Here is an 18713-nt window from a genome sequence, read left to right on the forward strand (position 1 = left end):
TATTTTTTTTTGAAACAATAGTCTTAATGTTGTTAGGTAGCGTTAACCAAAGACACGGCAGTGTACGACATCAAGACCAAGATCATCAAGACCTCAACATCCCCGACAACGAATACGATCTGGCGTTCACCTTCAACGAGGGCTCCACCTTCGGACTGCTCGTCGAAACCTATCCGTTCCGCTCTTACAATTGCAGCCCCCAGAGCCCCCATCAACCGGACCCACGGCAATCGTGAGAGAGATAAATCACAGCACCCGAACTAGTATGGGACGGACCGGATGGGATACAGGGATACGTTCCGCTCCTACAAGAAACTACTGACGATGTTCGACCGCCAATCGGTGAACTGGATGGCGCGCGAGGGAGAAGGGAGCTAAGGTTCGTAGCGCTTCGTTCAAATGGCCGACCCTCAAGCTCTGGTCCACCGAGTTGAGGAAGTAGATCTCCGACAAGAGGCGGAGGAGGAAGGACTCGGCCCAGTCCAGAGTCACCGGGGCTAAATACTCGTACCGGTGGATGACCCTCGCTCAGCAGCACAGTACGCATTTACCTACACTGAATCAAGATCTTACATCTTGCCCTCTTCCAGGGCTTCTCGCCTCGCCTCGCCTAGTTGCAGCCCGAACCCTGCAGCAAGATCGCCGATCCCGCCATTGACTGCATCTTCCGCCCCCTCCGGCGCCGCGACACCCAGCGCCCTGCTTCGCCTGGCTCTGTCCAAATCTACTCCGATGCTGCATCACAGAAGCTACCTAGAGTGGTCGGAGATCAGCAGGAACAGCAAACCGTGACCCTATCCTTAGGTTTGTTTTTCTTTATACTTGGAAAGTCTTGATTTTTTGCTTCGCTCTAGTCGGTGCGTAGTCGATTGAATTATTTGGGTACTCCGCATCTTTTTTGTGCAACGTCGACCTCGTAAGTTGGATAAGTTGTTATTTATGTTCTTGGCATGTTTCTAGTTGGAGTAGAAAGAAGGATTCAGACGAAGATATCTTCCGAATCATAGTCAATAATATTCACAATGAGTATTGTGTTTTCTTTCTAAGTGAATTTTTTGGTGGATGCTTGTGATTTTGTAATTTGGAGATTGGGTAGATTGTGTGGGAAGAAGACTTTAAGGATTAAATTAAATTTTTAAAGTTGCTTAGGTTTCCTAAAATATGCAGTGAGTTTTTAAAGTATATTTTTAGAATCTACCTTAGTAGCATGTGTTCAATTTTTTACCTAGGAGACAAATGTCTTCAGATCATCACTCTCGCTACTAAGTTCTTCATTCTTAGTCACTTTGTTTTCAATAGCTATGATTATTTGAGTCGGATACTGCTAATGCTCTTACTACGGGAAATATCACTATGAACACAAGTAGGAGCTTGATCAAAATATCAAGCTACTATGTCTGGTTCCATGAGGATTTGGAACTCCATGGGCGAATGAAAGCTCTTGGTAATCTCATCGAACAATATGCACCTAATTTCATATGTTTCCAGGTCTGAGCATCTCCTCTATCCTTGACAGTTCTTGATTTTATGGGAAATTTTGGATTCTGAATATCAATATTATAGGAGGTCACACCAAATAATTTTGTGATTTTCCAAAAAACAAACTGGTTGAAGCACTACAACTGTTCGCTGCCACAACAAATGGCTGCTTAGCAGCCATATTGCTGCATGCAGGTTTGAGCCATTGGATTTCACAATTTATACCATTCTTTCAATGTTGCATAAGATCTTATAATGTATGATTTGATTCAGCTAATTATTTACCGTGAGATTGCCGTAGTCTAATATTATGATCAAATTTTTCCATATATTAGTGCTATTGGTAGGTACTTGTTCAAAGATGTCACTTTATGCTCATTTCTGAAAGCTGGTTGTGCAGTTTCTTTGTATCGCATGATTTGCAATTCTCTCTAGATTACAAATTTGATGCTAAAATTTAACTACGATGGCTCCCTTCATGCTCACTAAAGTTTCAAACAATTAAGTTTTCTTGTATGACTAGATCTTTTCAGTAGGTAGCATTGAGTGTCAGCACCAAAAGCTGGCATGGAATTGAGTGTATGACTAGATCTTGTCATGCTCACTAGCCAATCTTCCACCCCTCAGGCGCTGCGGCACCAAGCTCCCCTCCCTGCTTGTCTCTGCCATAGTACACCCAATTCTCTTCCGACTTTTCTCATTTTTTTACTAGTTATGTTTTTTGTCTTCTTATCATTATATTGTTTATCGTATCATTACAATTAATTATGTTTTAGTAGATTTCTCCCTTCTATTCTTGTGGCAAACATAGAATAAAATTATGCTATGCAGGGATGATAATGTACTACATTTACCATGTATTCATGCTAGATTTTTATTGATGTCATAAAGGCTAGCAAAAGATTAGTATTTTTCAACTCGTATATCAAAAAGAAGGAAAAATGACTACAATCCGTTGACAAAATAACTAGGAGGGGTTCAATTTACAAATTAATACCAAAATATTCCTTTATCGTCGTCTTTGATGTCTTGTCTTCATCCAACAACTCCATCATGATTTCAATAACTAGATCAAGATTCAAGAATCCAACACACAACTCCTTCATGTCTCAAGTTTCAGATTTTGCTAGATTCTAGCAACTCCTTATTAATATGTTAAGCATCCAGCTTGCAACCCCATCAATATTCTAGATTTCATAGATTATAGTAACTCGTTGATTCTTTAAGCTTTTAGCAACCCCATCTATTAGCATATTATTAATTTAAGGACAACAATCTATTAGCATTGTATTTACTATATATGTATATAGAGGCTTGTTAGTGCGCACGACCCTCACAAGCTAAGGCACCCACCAGATCACTTCGCCCGAATCATTTTCATTCTGAGGGGCGTCCACAATGGTCGCCCCTCTAAATGAAGTAAAAATGTGCACAAATTTTTACATTATAATAACTTGTGCACTAAGCATATTATTGCATGTGAATTTGATTTTGCCATCTCTGATAGGGGTGGATTTAGAGTTGTTAGACGGTCCATGGTGGGTTGGTCCATTAAAAACTCATCATTTAGTGGGCTGAGACGAGACGACCTGCCATCCTGACTGGCTAGCAAATCCTCAATCCAATCCATCCCAAGATTGGATAGGCGGGCCAACTGACGAGTCCATAAAAAAAAATAAAAAAATTAAAAATTTTAAATTTAGATTGTGAGTTATGCGGGCTCAGTTTATGCAGGCCATGGTTAGGATATGAGTTGCCGTGTCAAGTAGCCAAAGAAGTATGTGTCAGACTGCACATTAATATTGAATTTGGGATAAAATAGGAAATTACTAAATTGATTTATTTGAGTCAAATAATCTGAATGTGTCTATGTCGATTTGTCATCACAGATGTGTCAACTCGTTATTGGTTTCCCTCTGGGTTTACATAAACAATCCAATGGAATATTATAAAAAACAAGTTGCATTTGTTCGGGTAAGTTATGTAGAATACACTCTTTTGTCTATTATGAATTTAAATTTTTCTTACACATTTTACATAATGATTTGTTAGTTTTGTGATTTCTACTTGTGATTCTAATACTTCATAATATGTGCTTGCGTAGGGTTTACATTTTTCAGGACCTCCTAGGACGGGTAAAACACTTTTTGTAAAGAACCCTCTCAAAGGAGAGTGCAATGCCTTTTTGTATTTGCCTCTGGTGTCGAATTCACTGATACCCGTTTGCAAGGTAGGAAATCACCTCGAATATTATATACTGATCTCAGAATTAATTGAGATGCGGATCTTGAGCTGTGCAAACACACAAAGGAAATTTTTAAAAAGCAAATTGCATATATCATTATTATAACATACTGTCATCCTCATACATCTCATCACGACTCATACATGCCAAATAAAAACAAAAGGAACACTACACACGGTTAATAGATAAAGATAAACATGTTAATAGATAATCCAAGTAAACTTTCTAAAGTTTACCATAGCTATTATCTACTTTAATTGATAATTAAAATAAGGATGTAGAATGACTTCATATTACCTTAGTTTGTTCATCTTTTGAAACCATGAACATAACATCTTTTAATCTTGATGTTGCAACAGCGAGGATCACTAAGCATCTCTCTTGCGTTTGCGGATTGAGTTGCTGCCAAAAATTACAGGAGAAAAGTGAAAAGCATCAACAGTAGCATCTTCATCGTGCAAGTTGGATGGTGTGCTTTCCGATCAATGCAAATAAACATGTTATATAGTCATACATAGTTGTATAAAATTTTAATTAATTTTTTATTTACTTTTTTTTTAAGTTCATCTAAAGACTAACATCTTTTAATTAATTGTTTGTTACTCCATCTAAGGAATGACACAATTTAATTGCATTTAATTGAATCCAACCAAAGCTTATTAATTATATCAACTATGTTATTTTTTTCTGAAGTAGTTTTTAATTAATTAATTTTTTTAATAATCTAAATTTTATCTATTAAATATTTTATTTTTATAAAAATAACTTTAAAAAATATTTATTAAACTAATTCATAAGCAGATCATACCGCGCTCTCTCTATATATAATCATCATACCTGTGCAACTTTGTGTCCGTGCCAACTTTTTGTCCGTGCCTGTACACTACAAGTACTCGAGGCGCTTGGAATTGGTCGAGCAGGTATGATGATTATATAGAGAGAGCTATGATATGCTGCAGACGAAATTAGTTTAATAATTTTTTTAAAGTTATTTTTACAAAAATAAAATATTTAATAGATAAAATTTAGATTATTAAAAAATTAATTAATTAAAAACTACTTTAGAACAAAAGTAACATGGTTAATATAATTAATACGCTTTTGTCTAATTCAATTAAATGCAGTTGAATTGTGTCATTCGTTAGATGAAGTAACAAACAATTAATTAAAGGATGTCAGTCCTTAGATGGACTTAAAAAAAATAATTAATTAATTAATTAAAATTGTATATAACTATGTGTGACTCTATATAACCAGTTTATTTACATTGATCGGAAAACGCACCATCCAACTTGCACGATAAAGATGAAGATACTACTATTGAAGCTTTTCACTTTTCTCCGTGGTTTTTGGCAGCAACTCAATCCGCAGACATAAGAGAGCTGCTTAGTGATCCTCACTGTTGCAACATCAGGATTAAAAGATGTTCATGGTTTCAAACTATGAACAAACCAAGGCAATTAATTAAAGGATGTCAGTCCTTAGATGGACTTAAAAAAGTAAATAAAAAATTAATTTATATAACTATGTATGACTCTATATAACCAGTTTATTTGCATTGATCGGAAAACACACCATCCAACTTGCACGATAAATATGAAGATGCTACTATTGATACTTTTCACTTTTCTCCTGTGGTTTTTGACAGCAACTCAATCCGCAGGCGCAAGAGAGCTGCTTAGTGATCCTCACTGTTGCAACATTAGGATTAAAAGATGTTGTTATGTTTTTGGTTTCAAACTATGAACAAACCAAGGTAATATGATGTCATTCTACATCCTTATTTTAATTATCAATTAAAGTAGGTGGTAGTTATCGTAAACTTTAGAAAGTTTACTTGGATTATCTATTAACATGTTTATCTTTATCTATTAACTGTGTGTACTGTTCCTTTTGTTTTTATTTGGCATGTATGAGTCGTGATGAAATGTATGAGGATGACAGTGTGTTATAATATTGATCTATGCAATTTGCTTTTTAAAAATTTCCTTTGTGCGTTTGCACAGCTTAAGATCTGCATCTCAATTAATTCTAGGATCAGTATATAATATTTGAGGTGATTTCCTACCTTGCAAAGGGGTATCAGTTAATTCAACATCAGAGGCAAATACAAAAGACATTACACGCTCTTTTGAGAGGGTTCTTGCAAAAAGTGTTTTACCAGCCCTAGGAGATCCTGAAAAATGTATACACTAAGCAAGCACATATTATGAAATATTAGAATCACAAAACTAACAAATCATTATGTAAAATGTGCAAGAAAAACTTAAATTCATAATAGACAAAAGAGTGTATTATACATAGATTACCTGAACAAATGCAACTAGTTTTTCATAATATTCCATTGGATTGTTCATGTAAATCATTATCTCGTCTAAAAAGATCCCAAACATCACCACCTAAAACGACTTCTTTGTACATTGATCTGGTATCGTGAAAATTTACTACTGGCTATTATATGTGCATGAGAATTACTAGATGGCCATTTGAGAAACAACATTAATAGTTAAAAAGACTATAAGTGAAGATCTAACATATAATCAAAAAGCTCACCAGTATGAAGTTTTCTGCATATTCCTGTCAATATGTTGGTTATACTTCTTATGTAGAAATCCTTTATTTGTAACATGCCAAAGCAAAATAGATTCTCTAATAAGATACAAAATAAGTAACCCTGGTAGTAATGCAAAAACTACTATGAAAAAATAATAGCTTTGTTGCTTTTGATGGAGAACAACTTCGACACCCGAGCTAGAGTAATAGGCACCTGACGCTAACTTCTTAATAATTTTATACGACCCGTCCCACTGAGGAGCTAGTTTGGTTACCTCTCCTACATGCTTCGCCCGCTTCCATACTAAGTCCCCTTCTCCAAAGAACCGCGAGATCACTCGCCTATCATAGTTCTGACGCATCCTCTACTGGTAAGCCTCTAACCTGGCCGCTACCTGCTCATGAATTTTGCTTTTAAAATCCATCTTCGCAAGTCGTCGCTCGGCATTTCCTTCATCGTACAACATCCTTCTGATGGAGGGTACCCCAGCCTCTACAGACACCACTGCTTCATTTCTATAGACTAGATGAAATGGAGTAAGTCCCGTGCTTTCCCGAGGAGTTGTGCGATAAGCCCAGAGGATGCTGGGAAGCTCTTTTGCCCAATCGCCTCCTACATGATGTAGCTTGACTTTCAACCCTCGAACTATCTCTCTGTTAGTGACCTCCGTCTACCCATTGCTCTTAGGATATGCCACGGATGTGAAGGCCTGAATTATTCTGAATCCTTGACACCAGGCTCGGATCCTGCGACCTTGAAATTACCTTCCATTATCTGAAATTACTCGGTGTGGTATTCCAAATCGATAGAGGATATTTCTCCACAAGAATTGAATAGCGGCCCCTTCAGTAATCCTGGCCAAGGCTTCCGCTTCCACCCACTTGGAGTAGTCCACTGCCACGAGTAAAAATCACTTCTGACCCGGTGCCATCGGAAAGGGTCCTACAATATCCATGCCCTATTGATCGAAGGGGCATGAAACTATGGAGGTTTTTAAGGCTTCGGTTGGTCGGTGAGTCAGATTTTGATGCTTCTGGCAAGAAAGGCAAACGTTTACCAGTCGTTGAGCATCCTTATGCAAAGTAGGCCAGAAATACCCGGTCAGCAATATTTTTCGAGCCCAGTGTTCTTCCTCCAGCATGGTTACCACACCACCCTCGATGTATTTCTTGTAAAGCATGCTCTACCTCCTCCGTCCCCAAACATTTGAGCAGCGACCTAGAGAATATTTGCTTGTACAATTGATCTCCGATCATGGTATATGAATGAGCTTTCTTCTTGACCAGTCGGGCTTCTTCTGGGTTAACTGGTAAGATGCCTTGCCGAAGGTAACTAATCATCAGTGCCCTCCAATCAATCGGCTCCCCTCTATTGTTCTGCAAATCTACTTGAGATATTAGGAAGGTCTGAGCTATAGACTTATCCAGTACCCAAGTGGTTAAAGAGCTAGCCATTTTGGCTAATTCATCAGCCCTTTGATTATATATTCGGGGAATTTTAGCTACCGTGACCTCTTGGAAACTTTCTTTCATTTTCTCATAGGCCTCCCGGTATAATTGCAGCTTGTCACTATTGACTTCGAAGTTGTTGGCTATCTGCTGCGCTACCAATTGAGAGTCTGAATAAACAATTACCCGAGCGACACCTACATGTCGAGCTGCCTGCAATCCCACCAACAGCGCTTCATATTCTGTCTCATTATTTGTGGCGCTAAAATTCAATCGCACGGTCAGTTGCAGTATATCCTCTTGGGGAGATGTCAAAAGGATGCCCACCCCACTGCCTTACTGAGTGGATGACCCGTCTACATAGATCCTCCAGGTTTCCTTTGAATCCATCTGATGGCTTTCTGGTCGATCAGGATAGAGCTGGACCTCCTCCCAAGGGATGTTCTCCTCCGTGGTAGGCAAAGGCTCCTCCTGAATGACGTGTATCCCACCATCCTGAGTTCTTTGAGCTTTGCGGGTCTCCACCCTCACCATGTCTATGTAACACCTGCGGGAGACCAATTGCTCACCCCTGACTTCCCCGACCTGGTCTCCCACAGAGAACTTAATCTTCTGATGGAAAGTAGAGATGCCGCTCTGAACTCATATAGTGCTGGTCTTCCCAAGATGACGTTGTATGAGGATGGCGAATCCACCACTATGAAGGTACTCCTCTGCGTCCTTACTAGGGGCTCGTTTCTTAAAGATATGGCCAGCTTGATCTGACCCAAGGGTCGTACTTCATTGCCGATAAAGACATACAATGAAGTAGCCATAGGTTGGAGCTCACTGGCCTCAATTTGCATGCTTCGAATGTATTTTTGAACAACACATTGACAGAGCTTCCGGTATCCACGAAAACCCTTGCCACGCGGCTGTTGGCTATAATGGCCTTAATGATGAGGGCATCATCATGTGGAATCTACAATCCTTCCAAATCTTGCGGCCCAAAACTGATAATGGGCCCAGCAGCCTACTCTTGGCTGCATCCTATGACATGCACCTCCAATTGATTCCCCTGAGATTTTCGGGCTCTAGTAGAATCTCCATCGGTGGGTCCTTCGGAGATCATACCAATATCTCGGATGACAGCGTTGTCCCGGTTCTCCTCCTCCCGGGCTTCTCCTTGCTTCTGACTGCGACCATGTTGCCGAATACCTTGCCCAGCCTGGTCTGGCTGGGGTCTTCCTGCCTGAGCAGCTGTGACACGTTGGCCATCTACCAGCCTCTGAACCTGAGGAGCAAGCTCAGGCGGAGGGAGGCCCAGCTCTGTTGCGCACCGGGAGTCGTGGGCGAACTAGAAGCAATCGTTGGTGGCATGAGTGTGAGATCGATGGTAAGTGTAGTAGCGTGGACCCCACGGACCAGGCCTGGGGGCTTGGACAGCGGCCACACGTTGGGCTGACCTTGCATCATGACCGGGAGGGAAATGCGGTCGAATATCCCGGGCGCGGGGAAGAGACTGAGCTGGCGGTTGGGATGGTCTCTTCTCCGTCTTATTGATAGAAGTAAGCACCTTGTATGTTTTTCTGCGAGCCTCTTGAGCCTCTTCTACATTGATGTAACTAGCGCCTTTTCCCAACATCTCATCGAAGTTCTTTACTGGATTTCGGATGAGGTTTCGAAAGAACTCCCCTTCTACCAGACCATGGGAGAAGGTGCTCATCAATATTTCTAAGGTAGCGGATGGGACGTCCTGAACCACCTAGTTGAATCGTTTAATATAGCTTCTCAAGGGCTCAATCGGCCCCTGCTTGAGGGCGAAAAGACAATAGTCTGTCTTCTGATACTTCCTGCTACTGGCGAAGTGATACAGAAAGACAGTCTTGAAATCGTGGAAACAAGTGATGGATCCATTCGACAATCCATCAAACAATTTCTGTACCGAGCCAGACAGAGTGTTCAAGAATACTTGGCACTTTATGGCGTCGCTATACTGATGTAACAGAGCAACGTTCCTGAGCTTACGAAGATGATCCTCCGAATCTTTGTTGCCATCATATTCTCTGATAGTTGAGGGCTTGTACCCCTTCGACAACTTCTCCTCAAGTACCCTTAGAGAAAAGGGCACTTGTTCATCTGACTCTTCCCGGGGTTCCTCCCTGAGGACTATGACCTTCCCCTTCTTCGACTCCCTGGGCGGGGAGCTTTCCGCCATGGAAGCTTGCAGCTGCTCTTTTTTATGATATCCCCCTGGGCCCTTGTGGCAATAGTCTTGCCCCGGCTCCCGAAAGAAAGCTGAAGAAAATTCTTCAAGCTGCTTCCTCTTAGACCCTCTATCAGAAGCATGGGTCAGGTCTTTGGAGACGGCCGACATGTTATAGGGTCTTGAAGTGGTGGTTTGTTTCTCGGAAGTCGCTCGCTTCTTAGCCTCCTTAAATAGTTTGTACTCTCCTGCCGTCATGGTTACGTTGATTCTGTCGATCTCCTCCATCTTCACGGTCCAGAACAGGTAAATGTGTTCCCATAGACAACGCCAAATTGATCCCGTCTAGAATCTGAGTCAGACGAAGGCCGGACTAATTGTTGACGGGGTTAACGGAGGAGTGACTGGGATGCCTTTTTTGACTTCACCTGGAAGTACGGACTCTCACGTGGCCCTCCTCCTGCGGATGACCTAACTGGTGGTACTTGAATTCTGCGTACACTCAGACAAACCCACAGAACGTTAGAGGCCAGAAACTAGGGAAAAAGTCCCCGGAGCAGACCCTCCGATGCTCAAGTCAGATACTTTTTCTCTAGAAGAACAGTGTACGAAGCAAGAAAGAAGTGAAAGATAAGTCAGAAAGGATGTGCGTACCTCCGTAAGGGAGAGAACTTCCCTTTTTATATGACAATGCGTACTTCTTGAATCTGACGAGTGCTAGGGAATGTTGCGTGTCAGGCGCTGTCTAGCGATGGATGACGTGTGGCACTCTCTGATAGACTAGAGGAGGCTTCTGCTGACAGGGGACCACAGACCATCGACATATTCTCTGTCATGTAGCAGTTATTCTCTGACAGGTAGCGCCTTCCCGACCGTGTACGCACATGCAAAGTTCAAGATGATCGGCAATTGAAGAACTAGGCTTGGATATAATTGAGCTGCGAAAACCCGACAAAGTAGAGCAGGTCAGGCATTATCTGGGCCCCATCCCGCATTCCAATTATGGGTGCCTCGATCGGAGGTCCTGCCTTGGGAAATACTTTCCCTAATTGTGCTTCATGTCGCAGACCTGAGATCTCGATATGTAAATCCAGGCCTGGCGTTATATGGCTGATGCCACCTATCAGTACTACCCCATCTGTTGATTGTCACATCCTCTCCTTGACTTCTGACTGCCATATCCCCTTGACTTCTGACTACCACGTCCTCTATCAGGATGCGCTGTATCACTAAATAAATACCAATGCTTTGAAGGAAGCCATTGTCAATGTCCTCAAGAGCCATAAATAAGTCTCTATTAGCTAAACCTTCCTATTGAATGATTTACTTTAGTCTTCAGTAAACATAGTAAATCACCAAAAAAAATTCTAGAATCAAACAAAAAATATTCGATGCAGAGTGGAACACCAAGAATCCATATGTGGAATGTTAACACTTGCAATGTTAGATCATTCGTACAAGGAACTAGAGACGGATCCAGAACAGGGTTGTCAGTCCAGCCCTGCTTAGATCCGTCTCTCATTAGGAGCTCCTCAAGATTCTCAGTGTTATCCTTAATTCCATCTTGAGGACAGCAGAATGGAAGATTGTAGTAGCTGAAAGGAAGCTCAGTCTCGATGGAGGTAAGTGAGTTGATCTTCACCGGCAGCTGGTAGGACCTCTCCAACCGGATACTCGTTAGGGTAGCTTCCAGGTAGATAAAACCCATCGCCGAATCAAAGAAAGGCCAAACAGTAGAAAATAAGATGAAAGCCAGATTCGAAGAAAGATGTCCTCTTGTTGCCGGACCCGGAAGCAATATCCATCTTTGGTCGGCTTCTCTCGCAGATCTGAGGAAAATAAGACGGTAAATGGATCGAGAAGAGAAAATCAAGGATTTTTCTTTTGATGATATGTAAAATCATATCTGGAAATCTGTTCCAATGAAGAAAATGGGAGAAAAATCAAGGAACAGAGTTAAAGGAGAGATCTAACCTTATCATGATTGCGTCCGGGGCTTCAATCTGTAGCAGGACGCTGCAATGGTTTTTCTGTCCCAGATTTCTTCCTTTATATAGTACCTGGAGAGGTGAAGTTAAACACCTACAAGCCCCCTTCAATTACATTACAAAATGAAATTGTTCATCAGTGCTCTCTTTATTTTACTGGTTATCAATTTACTTTTAATGACTCCACCAATAGAAGGAAGAATTCTTTAAAAGGTTATTGGTCATCCTGTTTATTGTGGGGGTAGAATTGAATGTTCTTGGTTACACTCCAATAATAGTCTTGCCTTATACCTCCACAGCAAACAAGACGACCATGACCTATTGAAGAATTTGTCCTTTTGTTAACAGAGCAATTAGAAGTAAACTGATTACCATTAGAATATAAAGGAGCGACAATGAATAATTCCATTTCGTAATGTAATATAATTGAGGGTGAATTATAGATTTTTAACTTCATATCTCAGGTTATTATATAGGCAGTGAAATTGTAATTTCGGGTTATTATATAGGCAGTGAAAGTGTAATTTGGGGAATTTATCAGTTATGATCTCATTTACATGAATTAAATATGAAATAATAGTTTATCAGAACAGTTGTATTGAGAAATCAAAGTTAACGTTGGCCGCAACAGCAACTCTTAAAATAAAAAATCATCTCACAACTACAAAGGTTCTTTATTTCATTTCTAGAAACGAAATTTTATAGATTAAAATAATTATTACTTAAGTCGATAGAAGGATAAAATTGGCTAATAATTAATAATTTTATTAAGGCTTTTAAATAGCAAGGACCAGCTCTGCTCCCCACCGTCGTCTACTAATATTATATTTCATCGTTGTCATCTGTTCAATCTCTAATTCTTACCTCAATATATATATTGGACGAGCGTGCTTGCTGGTGAGTTAGTTAGCAACCCTTGGTTTCTATGTCTTTGATTACTGGGTATAGGTTTAGGACTGAGGCTTATAACCCTTATTTTGCCATTAATTGATGATTAAAGAGGAGGAGGTTGCCAAGGTGCTCAAGCTGGATGCATTTTGACTAAGAATTGTGAAGTAAATAATATATACAACACTTTTAGAGGCGTTCAAAGACTACTTTCTGTCTGATGGGATCAAATTGATGCACCGAGAAAATATCCAGTAAGCCAGCCAGCGATTAGAGGTTAATTTGTTGTTTCGTTTTCTTTATTTTTTGTATGTTACAGTACTTCACATTGTTCCTCATTTGTCTCCTAAACATCTAAAATCTCCTTCATTTGCTACCAAATTATACATGCTAGTTAATGTTTGTATTTATCTATTGATTGTTACTCCTTGTTGTAGTATATTGAAACTTAACTTACATTATTGTTCTTTGACACTTTTCGATCCAACTTCTATTATTAATGGTTTAGTTATTGTTCTTGACCGTCAACCTTATATATATTAGTTAAGATAATTTTATTTCATTGCACAATAATCACAGATTTTTTAAAAAAAAAACAAATTGCATAGATAAATATTATACATATAATATCATCCTCATCTATCCCCTCGAGATGCAGTTTCCATGAAAACACTATGGAGTTTAGGGGTGATTCGATATGATATACCAATACTAAATCGCATATCATATATACTATATCAGAAAGTTCGATATAAAAAAATTTCATACTGTTACCATATCGAAATTTTGGTATACTAAAAATTTGGTATACTATGTTGAATTTTCGATATGGTATAAATTCCATATTGATTATTGTAAATTTTTGATATCGGTACGTATACTGAAAATTTTGATAAAATCTCATACTGATACTAACAACAACAACAACAACCAAGTCTTTTCCCACTATGTGGGGTCGGCTAAAATCTCATGCTAATACCATAATGAAAAATTTGGTACGGTATAATACCATACCAAAATTTTTGATATACCATTAAATTGATATGACTCAATACATTTTGATACAATATGTATGGTCTACCAAATTTTTAATATTTTTTTTCACACCCTTAATGAAGCCCTCTTGCAGTCACTAAGAACAAAAAAAAAATCAAGATAGCAACAATAATAAGCATCTAATAACAATTGATCATAGGACCCTATGAAGGGCAAACTCGTTGGACTAGTATTAGCTAGAGTGAGGGGGATGAATAGCTCGGCTCGCTTCTTCGATGATAATTTATAGTGGAAAACTTGAAGCAAAATTCTCAATTGCTAACACCTTTGATTTTACTTGATATCTATCTCCTTGAAGTGACTAATCCAAGGGTCCACAAGACAGAGAAGTCTCGTACAAGTTCAAGCATGAGAATACAACAAGAAAACAAGAACGTAAACATAAAATATAATCAAGAATGACTTTAGAGTTTATATTGTGGAACCTTACGTTACTAGCTCTTTTCTTGCTTTAGGTGGGTGGAAATGCAACAATATTTTGCTCCAAGACTCCTAAGAATCGTCGTCTTCGAATGTCCATGAACCTCTTTTCTAGGGTTCCTTCAGTGTCTCCTACTTGATTGGTGTATCTCTAATTGATTGTCATGTCAGCTCGATTGTTCAAATTCTACATAATGTCTCATTTTGTTGACTAACTGATTTGCGAGCTATACCAATCGATTACCAGTTTCTAATCGATTAAGCCAATGAATTTCGAAGCTTCTGTCCGTGAGAGAAAAGCTTCATAATCAATTGCCTAATCAATTTCCAAACTACCTATTCTCTCACGAAAAGACCCTAATCGATTATCTTAATTGATTGGCATTGCCTAAATCAATTGCTCAATTGATTTCGGCACCTTCTATTATCTCGCGAAAATGCTCTCAATCGATTACCCTAATCGATTACTATGGGTCGATTAATTACCCTAATTGATTTCCCAACCCTAACTCCCTTAATCTGAGTTTAGGATTCCTTTGTCCAAGCTCCGATCAACCTTAACTTATTGGGACTTCTTGTTGCCTAGCATATGGTCAATTTTGACTTGCTAGGGCTTCTTCACCAAGTATCCGGTCAACCACTTGCACTTTCCATCTTGTGCCAACTTCTTGTTGGACTTTCAATCACCAACTGTTTGGTCAACCTTTGACCCACTTAGACTTTTTCCTTGCCTAACCTCACTAGGACTTCCATTTTCTAATTCCCAACTAGGTCTTTACTACCTAGCCCCACTAGAATTTCCATTACCTAGTTCCCAACTAGGTTTTCCATTGCCTAGCCTCGCTAGGACTTTTACTGTCTAGTTCCCAGCTAAGTCTTCACTGTCTAGCCCCGCTAGGACTTCCACTGCCTAGTTTCCAACTAGGTCTTCACTTTCTAGACCAGCTAGTACTTTCATTTACCTAACCTTAGGTAGGACTAGTCACTCGATATACTTCACAAATCCTTAAGAACTATAAATCTCATTTGATGAGCCCTTAGAAAATATAAATCTCATTAATGCATCTTTGACTCATCTTGGAGGGTTGTTCCAAACCTTGCCTATAAAGGCTATCTTTTGTATTGTTGGGCGACAGATTTATTTTGAGATTAAGCTTGTTAGAAAATTTTCTTCTTGTATCTCTCTAAATTCCTTAGAGTGATGAGTATTAACAGTGCATTGCATTACCTCCTATTTCTCCTACACTTTTGATATATACATATACAAACACTCTATGGGTATTAATTATATATTGAAATCACTATAATCTCTTTCCTATTATTTCCCATATGTATTATGCTTCCAATATTCTATAAACAAAGCCGCATATCTTAATAATTTTATCTTAGTAATAATACACTAATTAATTTTTCATGTCGATCAATTATTTTCTCAGGTAATAATAAGATGGCCGACGATTCGCCGATCGAGCAAGTGCGACTGACAGTTCCTCCGATGGATGATCCGACACTGCAAGTGCTAACTTTTCGCACATGGCTTGTCGGCATGCCACTCTGCATCCTGCAGACGGTGTTGCTCCGAATTGGCCTTTTCCGGCGGCAGATGATTAGCATATCATCCGTTTGTATCGACATCATCCTGCTCATAGTGGGGAATCTGTTAGCCAAGGTTCTGCCGGAGAAATCAGTGAGAATCCCGGGCACAAGGTGGAGCTTTTCGCTGAATCCTTGCCCCTTCAATATCAAAGAACATGTCACCACCTCCATCCTTGTCAACTCAATTTCGAGTCCCGGCTTTTTAAACATCAGTATAGCCAAGATCTTCTACCATAGAGAAATTCAATTTTGGCCAGCCTTATTCTTGGTCATATCGACTCAGGTGCATGCCAAATTTATTTCTAAAATATATATACAATTTCATAACATTTGCATGCATTCGATCCTGTAGTTCTTGGGGTTTGGATTTGCCGGTATGTTCTTAAAATTTTTAGTGGATTCACCGTACATGTGGTGGCCCGGTGTTATTCCCAGCATCTCATTTTACAAGTAGGTTAATTTTAACTTGTTATTATATTCCTGATTAAAAGAAATTATTGATATATATATAAATATAATGTTGGTCTTACTCTTGTTTAATTCTCAGAGCATTACACGAGAAGGATAAGAGGCCAAAGGGAGAATTATCAGTTTTTCAGTTCTTTTTTTTAGTCTCCGTTGCAGCTTTTGCTTACACCATCATTCCTTCTTACTTCTTCCCTTCCATAACGGGCCTCTCCGTTGTGTGCTGGATATGGAAGGACTCGATCACTGCACAGCAAATTGGCTCTGGGTTTAATGGGCTCGCCATCGGATCACTTTCATTCGATTGGTTGACGATCACGAGCTTCTTAGGGGATCCTTTGCTTTTTCCTGCATTTGTGATACTCAATATGTTGGCCGGGTTTATTATACTCGCTTACATCATTTTACCCTGGTCTTATTGGAGCAATGCATACGAGGCCAGAAAATTTCCACTCTTCTCGACCAATATCTATGATTCTACTGGCCACAACTACAACGTCTCTAGAATTGTAGATCCAAATACTCTCTTATTTGACAGCGAAGCCTACAGTAATTATTCAAAAGTGTACTACAGCACATCGTTGATTTATACTATAGGGTTTAGTCTTGCTCTATACACGTCAACTATTTCTCATATCGCTCTCTTCTATGGGAGGTTCGCACTCATTTTGTTAATTACTGAATTAATTATTTAATTTGTAGTCTTAACAATTCACCCAAACAGTCAGTTCAAGTAGTGATAATATGGATTGATTATCTGCAGATCAGTGTGGCATCAATTTAAGAAGGCGTATAAAGATGACGAGCAAGATGTGCATGCAAGGCTAATGAAGCAAAACTATGAATCTGTTCCTCAGTGGTGGTTTTCCTCCATATCGCTTCTGATGATCGGAATGGCAATTTTGGTGTGTGAAGGATTTGGAGGTCAAATTCAACTTCGTTATTGGGAAGTTCTGTTGGCATGCGCTTTGGTGCTTCTTTTCCTTCCATTGGAATGTGCACTCGAAGCAATTACTGGTTCGGTACGTACGTGAGCACTAACCTAGCTATACAATCAATTTAATCAATTTGTTGTTGATTATCTTGACTAATTAACTAGTAACTTTATGTGTGGAATGCATATAGGGATTTACATTAGATTTGTTATTGGAAGTTATCATTGGATACTTGAATCCAGGCAAACCTTTAGGCAATATGGCTTTCAAATTATACGGTTCTGAGGCCCATCAAATGGCCGCAGCTGTCATAGGTAACTTCAAATTGTCACACTACATGAAGCTTCCTCCCAAAATTATATTTTTTATCATGGTAAATCAAATTCATTTTCTCTCATTAATTACTTGTTACATTATTGTCTTCACCATTAATTTAATTAATTAATTGTCTTTTTCAATACGATGACGGTGCAGTTTATAAGCGCAATTTGTTCCTGCTTTGTTGATTTCGGAGTAGCATGGTGGATGTTGCACTCGATAAAGAATATTTGTCAACCAGACTTGCTTCCGGAGGGAAGTCCTTGGACATGTCCTAGTGAGAGAGCAACCTACATCAGTGGGGTAACATGGGGGCTTGTCGGACCAAGTAAGATATTTTATCCTCATGGCATGTACTCGGCAATCTTCATCTTTGCTCTTATTGGACTCGTGGCACCTATTCCCTTGTGGTTATTATCACACAAAAACCCTGAAAAGAAATGGATTACACTCGTCAATTTTCCAATTATATTTAGTTCCGCTACGGCTTTTCCCTTGGGCGGGCTTGTGGGTTATTGGGGTTGGTTTGCTATTGGGTTATTCTTCAATTACTTTATCTTTCAAAAACATAAAAAATGGTGGGCGAGATATAATTATGTTTTATCAGCTGGACTTGGTGTTGGTTCTACATTTTGTGTTGTTCTACTCAGTGTCTCTCTTCAATTTCAAGACGTATATGGAGTGAATTGGTGGGGGCTGGACAATGATCATTGTCCGTTGGCAAAATGTCCCACAGCGTCGGGCGTTGTTATTGAAGGATGCCCTGTAATCAAGTGATTGTATTTATCATTAAATTCAAATAATTTAATGTACTCCTGATGGATGGAAGAGAAAAAGTAGTGTTAATTCTAATTCTGCGTGTTCTATTTGATAATTATCTATCTCTTCTAGATTTTTTTTTTTTTTTTTTGCTCTAAGTTCATTTTTATTTCTAAGTTGGTACATAATGAAATGAACAATGTAGATATTCATTTGAAATTAAAAAAATACATAAATTACATAAAAGTAATTTTTTCTGAATTAAATATTTAAAATATTACTTTTCATTTTAAAATTAATTAATAAATGTTATTACTATCTTAAAATTTTAAATAAAATAATGTAAGATTACATATTTTCCAAGCAAGTTGGGAAAT

At 39.0% G+C, this 18713-nt stretch overlaps 1 protein-coding gene across 18 annotated transcripts; it reads left to right on the forward strand.

Moving 5' to 3' along the window:
* The first annotated feature begins 242 nt into the window (after positions 1–242).
* On the forward strand, positions 243–18451 carry LOC122040655 (oligopeptide transporter 1-like). Of its 18 annotated transcripts, XM_042600057.1 has the most exons (12): positions 244–513; positions 591–804; positions 1564–1674; positions 3369–3453; positions 3584–3709; positions 5373–5480; positions 15700–16142; positions 16212–16309; positions 16407–16979; positions 17088–17346; positions 17450–17632; positions 17734–18451. In XM_042600057.1, the coding sequence occupies exons 7-12, from the start codon at positions 15711–15713 to the stop codon at positions 18352–18354; spliced, it is 2166 nt and encodes a 721-aa protein (XP_042455991.1). In that variant the 5' UTR covers positions 244–513; positions 591–804; positions 1564–1674; positions 3369–3453; positions 3584–3709; positions 5373–5480; positions 15700–15710; the 3' UTR covers positions 18355–18451. The 18 variants fall into 18 exon arrangements, 16 of the variants coding, with proteins under 16 accessions (XP_042455980.1, XP_042455981.1, XP_042455982.1 ...); XM_042600050.1 differs by lacking the exon at positions 3369–3453 and adding an exon at positions 12900–13063 and having other exon boundaries at positions 591–2149; XM_042600052.1 differs by lacking the exon at positions 3369–3453 and adding an exon at positions 12900–13041 and having other exon boundaries at positions 591–2149.
* The last annotated feature ends 262 nt before the right edge of the window (positions 18452–18713 follow it).

The sequence above is a fragment of the Zingiber officinale genome, chromosome 2A, assembly GCF_018446385.1.
Source record: "Zingiber officinale cultivar Zhangliang chromosome 2A, Zo_v1.1, whole genome shotgun sequence".
Lineage (NCBI taxonomy): Eukaryota > Viridiplantae > Streptophyta > Magnoliopsida > Zingiberales > Zingiberaceae > Zingiber > Zingiber officinale.

What these genes read in the sequence shown, in the direction of transcription:
- LOC122040655 (XM_042600046.1), top strand. Translation starts at nt 2,077, where the DNA reads ATGCTCACTAGCCAATCTTCCACCCCTCAGGCGCTGCGGCACCAAGCT. An exon ending in TCTTGGTCATATCGACTCAG is followed by an intron (nt 16,143 to 16,211) that starts GTGCATGCCAAA and finishes TCGATCCTGTAG; the next exon opens with TTCTTGGGGTTTGGATTTGC. An exon ending in TCGAAGCAATTACTGGTTCG is followed by an intron (nt 17,347 to 17,449) that starts GTACGTACGTGA and finishes GAATGCATATAG; the next exon opens with GGATTTACATTAGATTTGTT.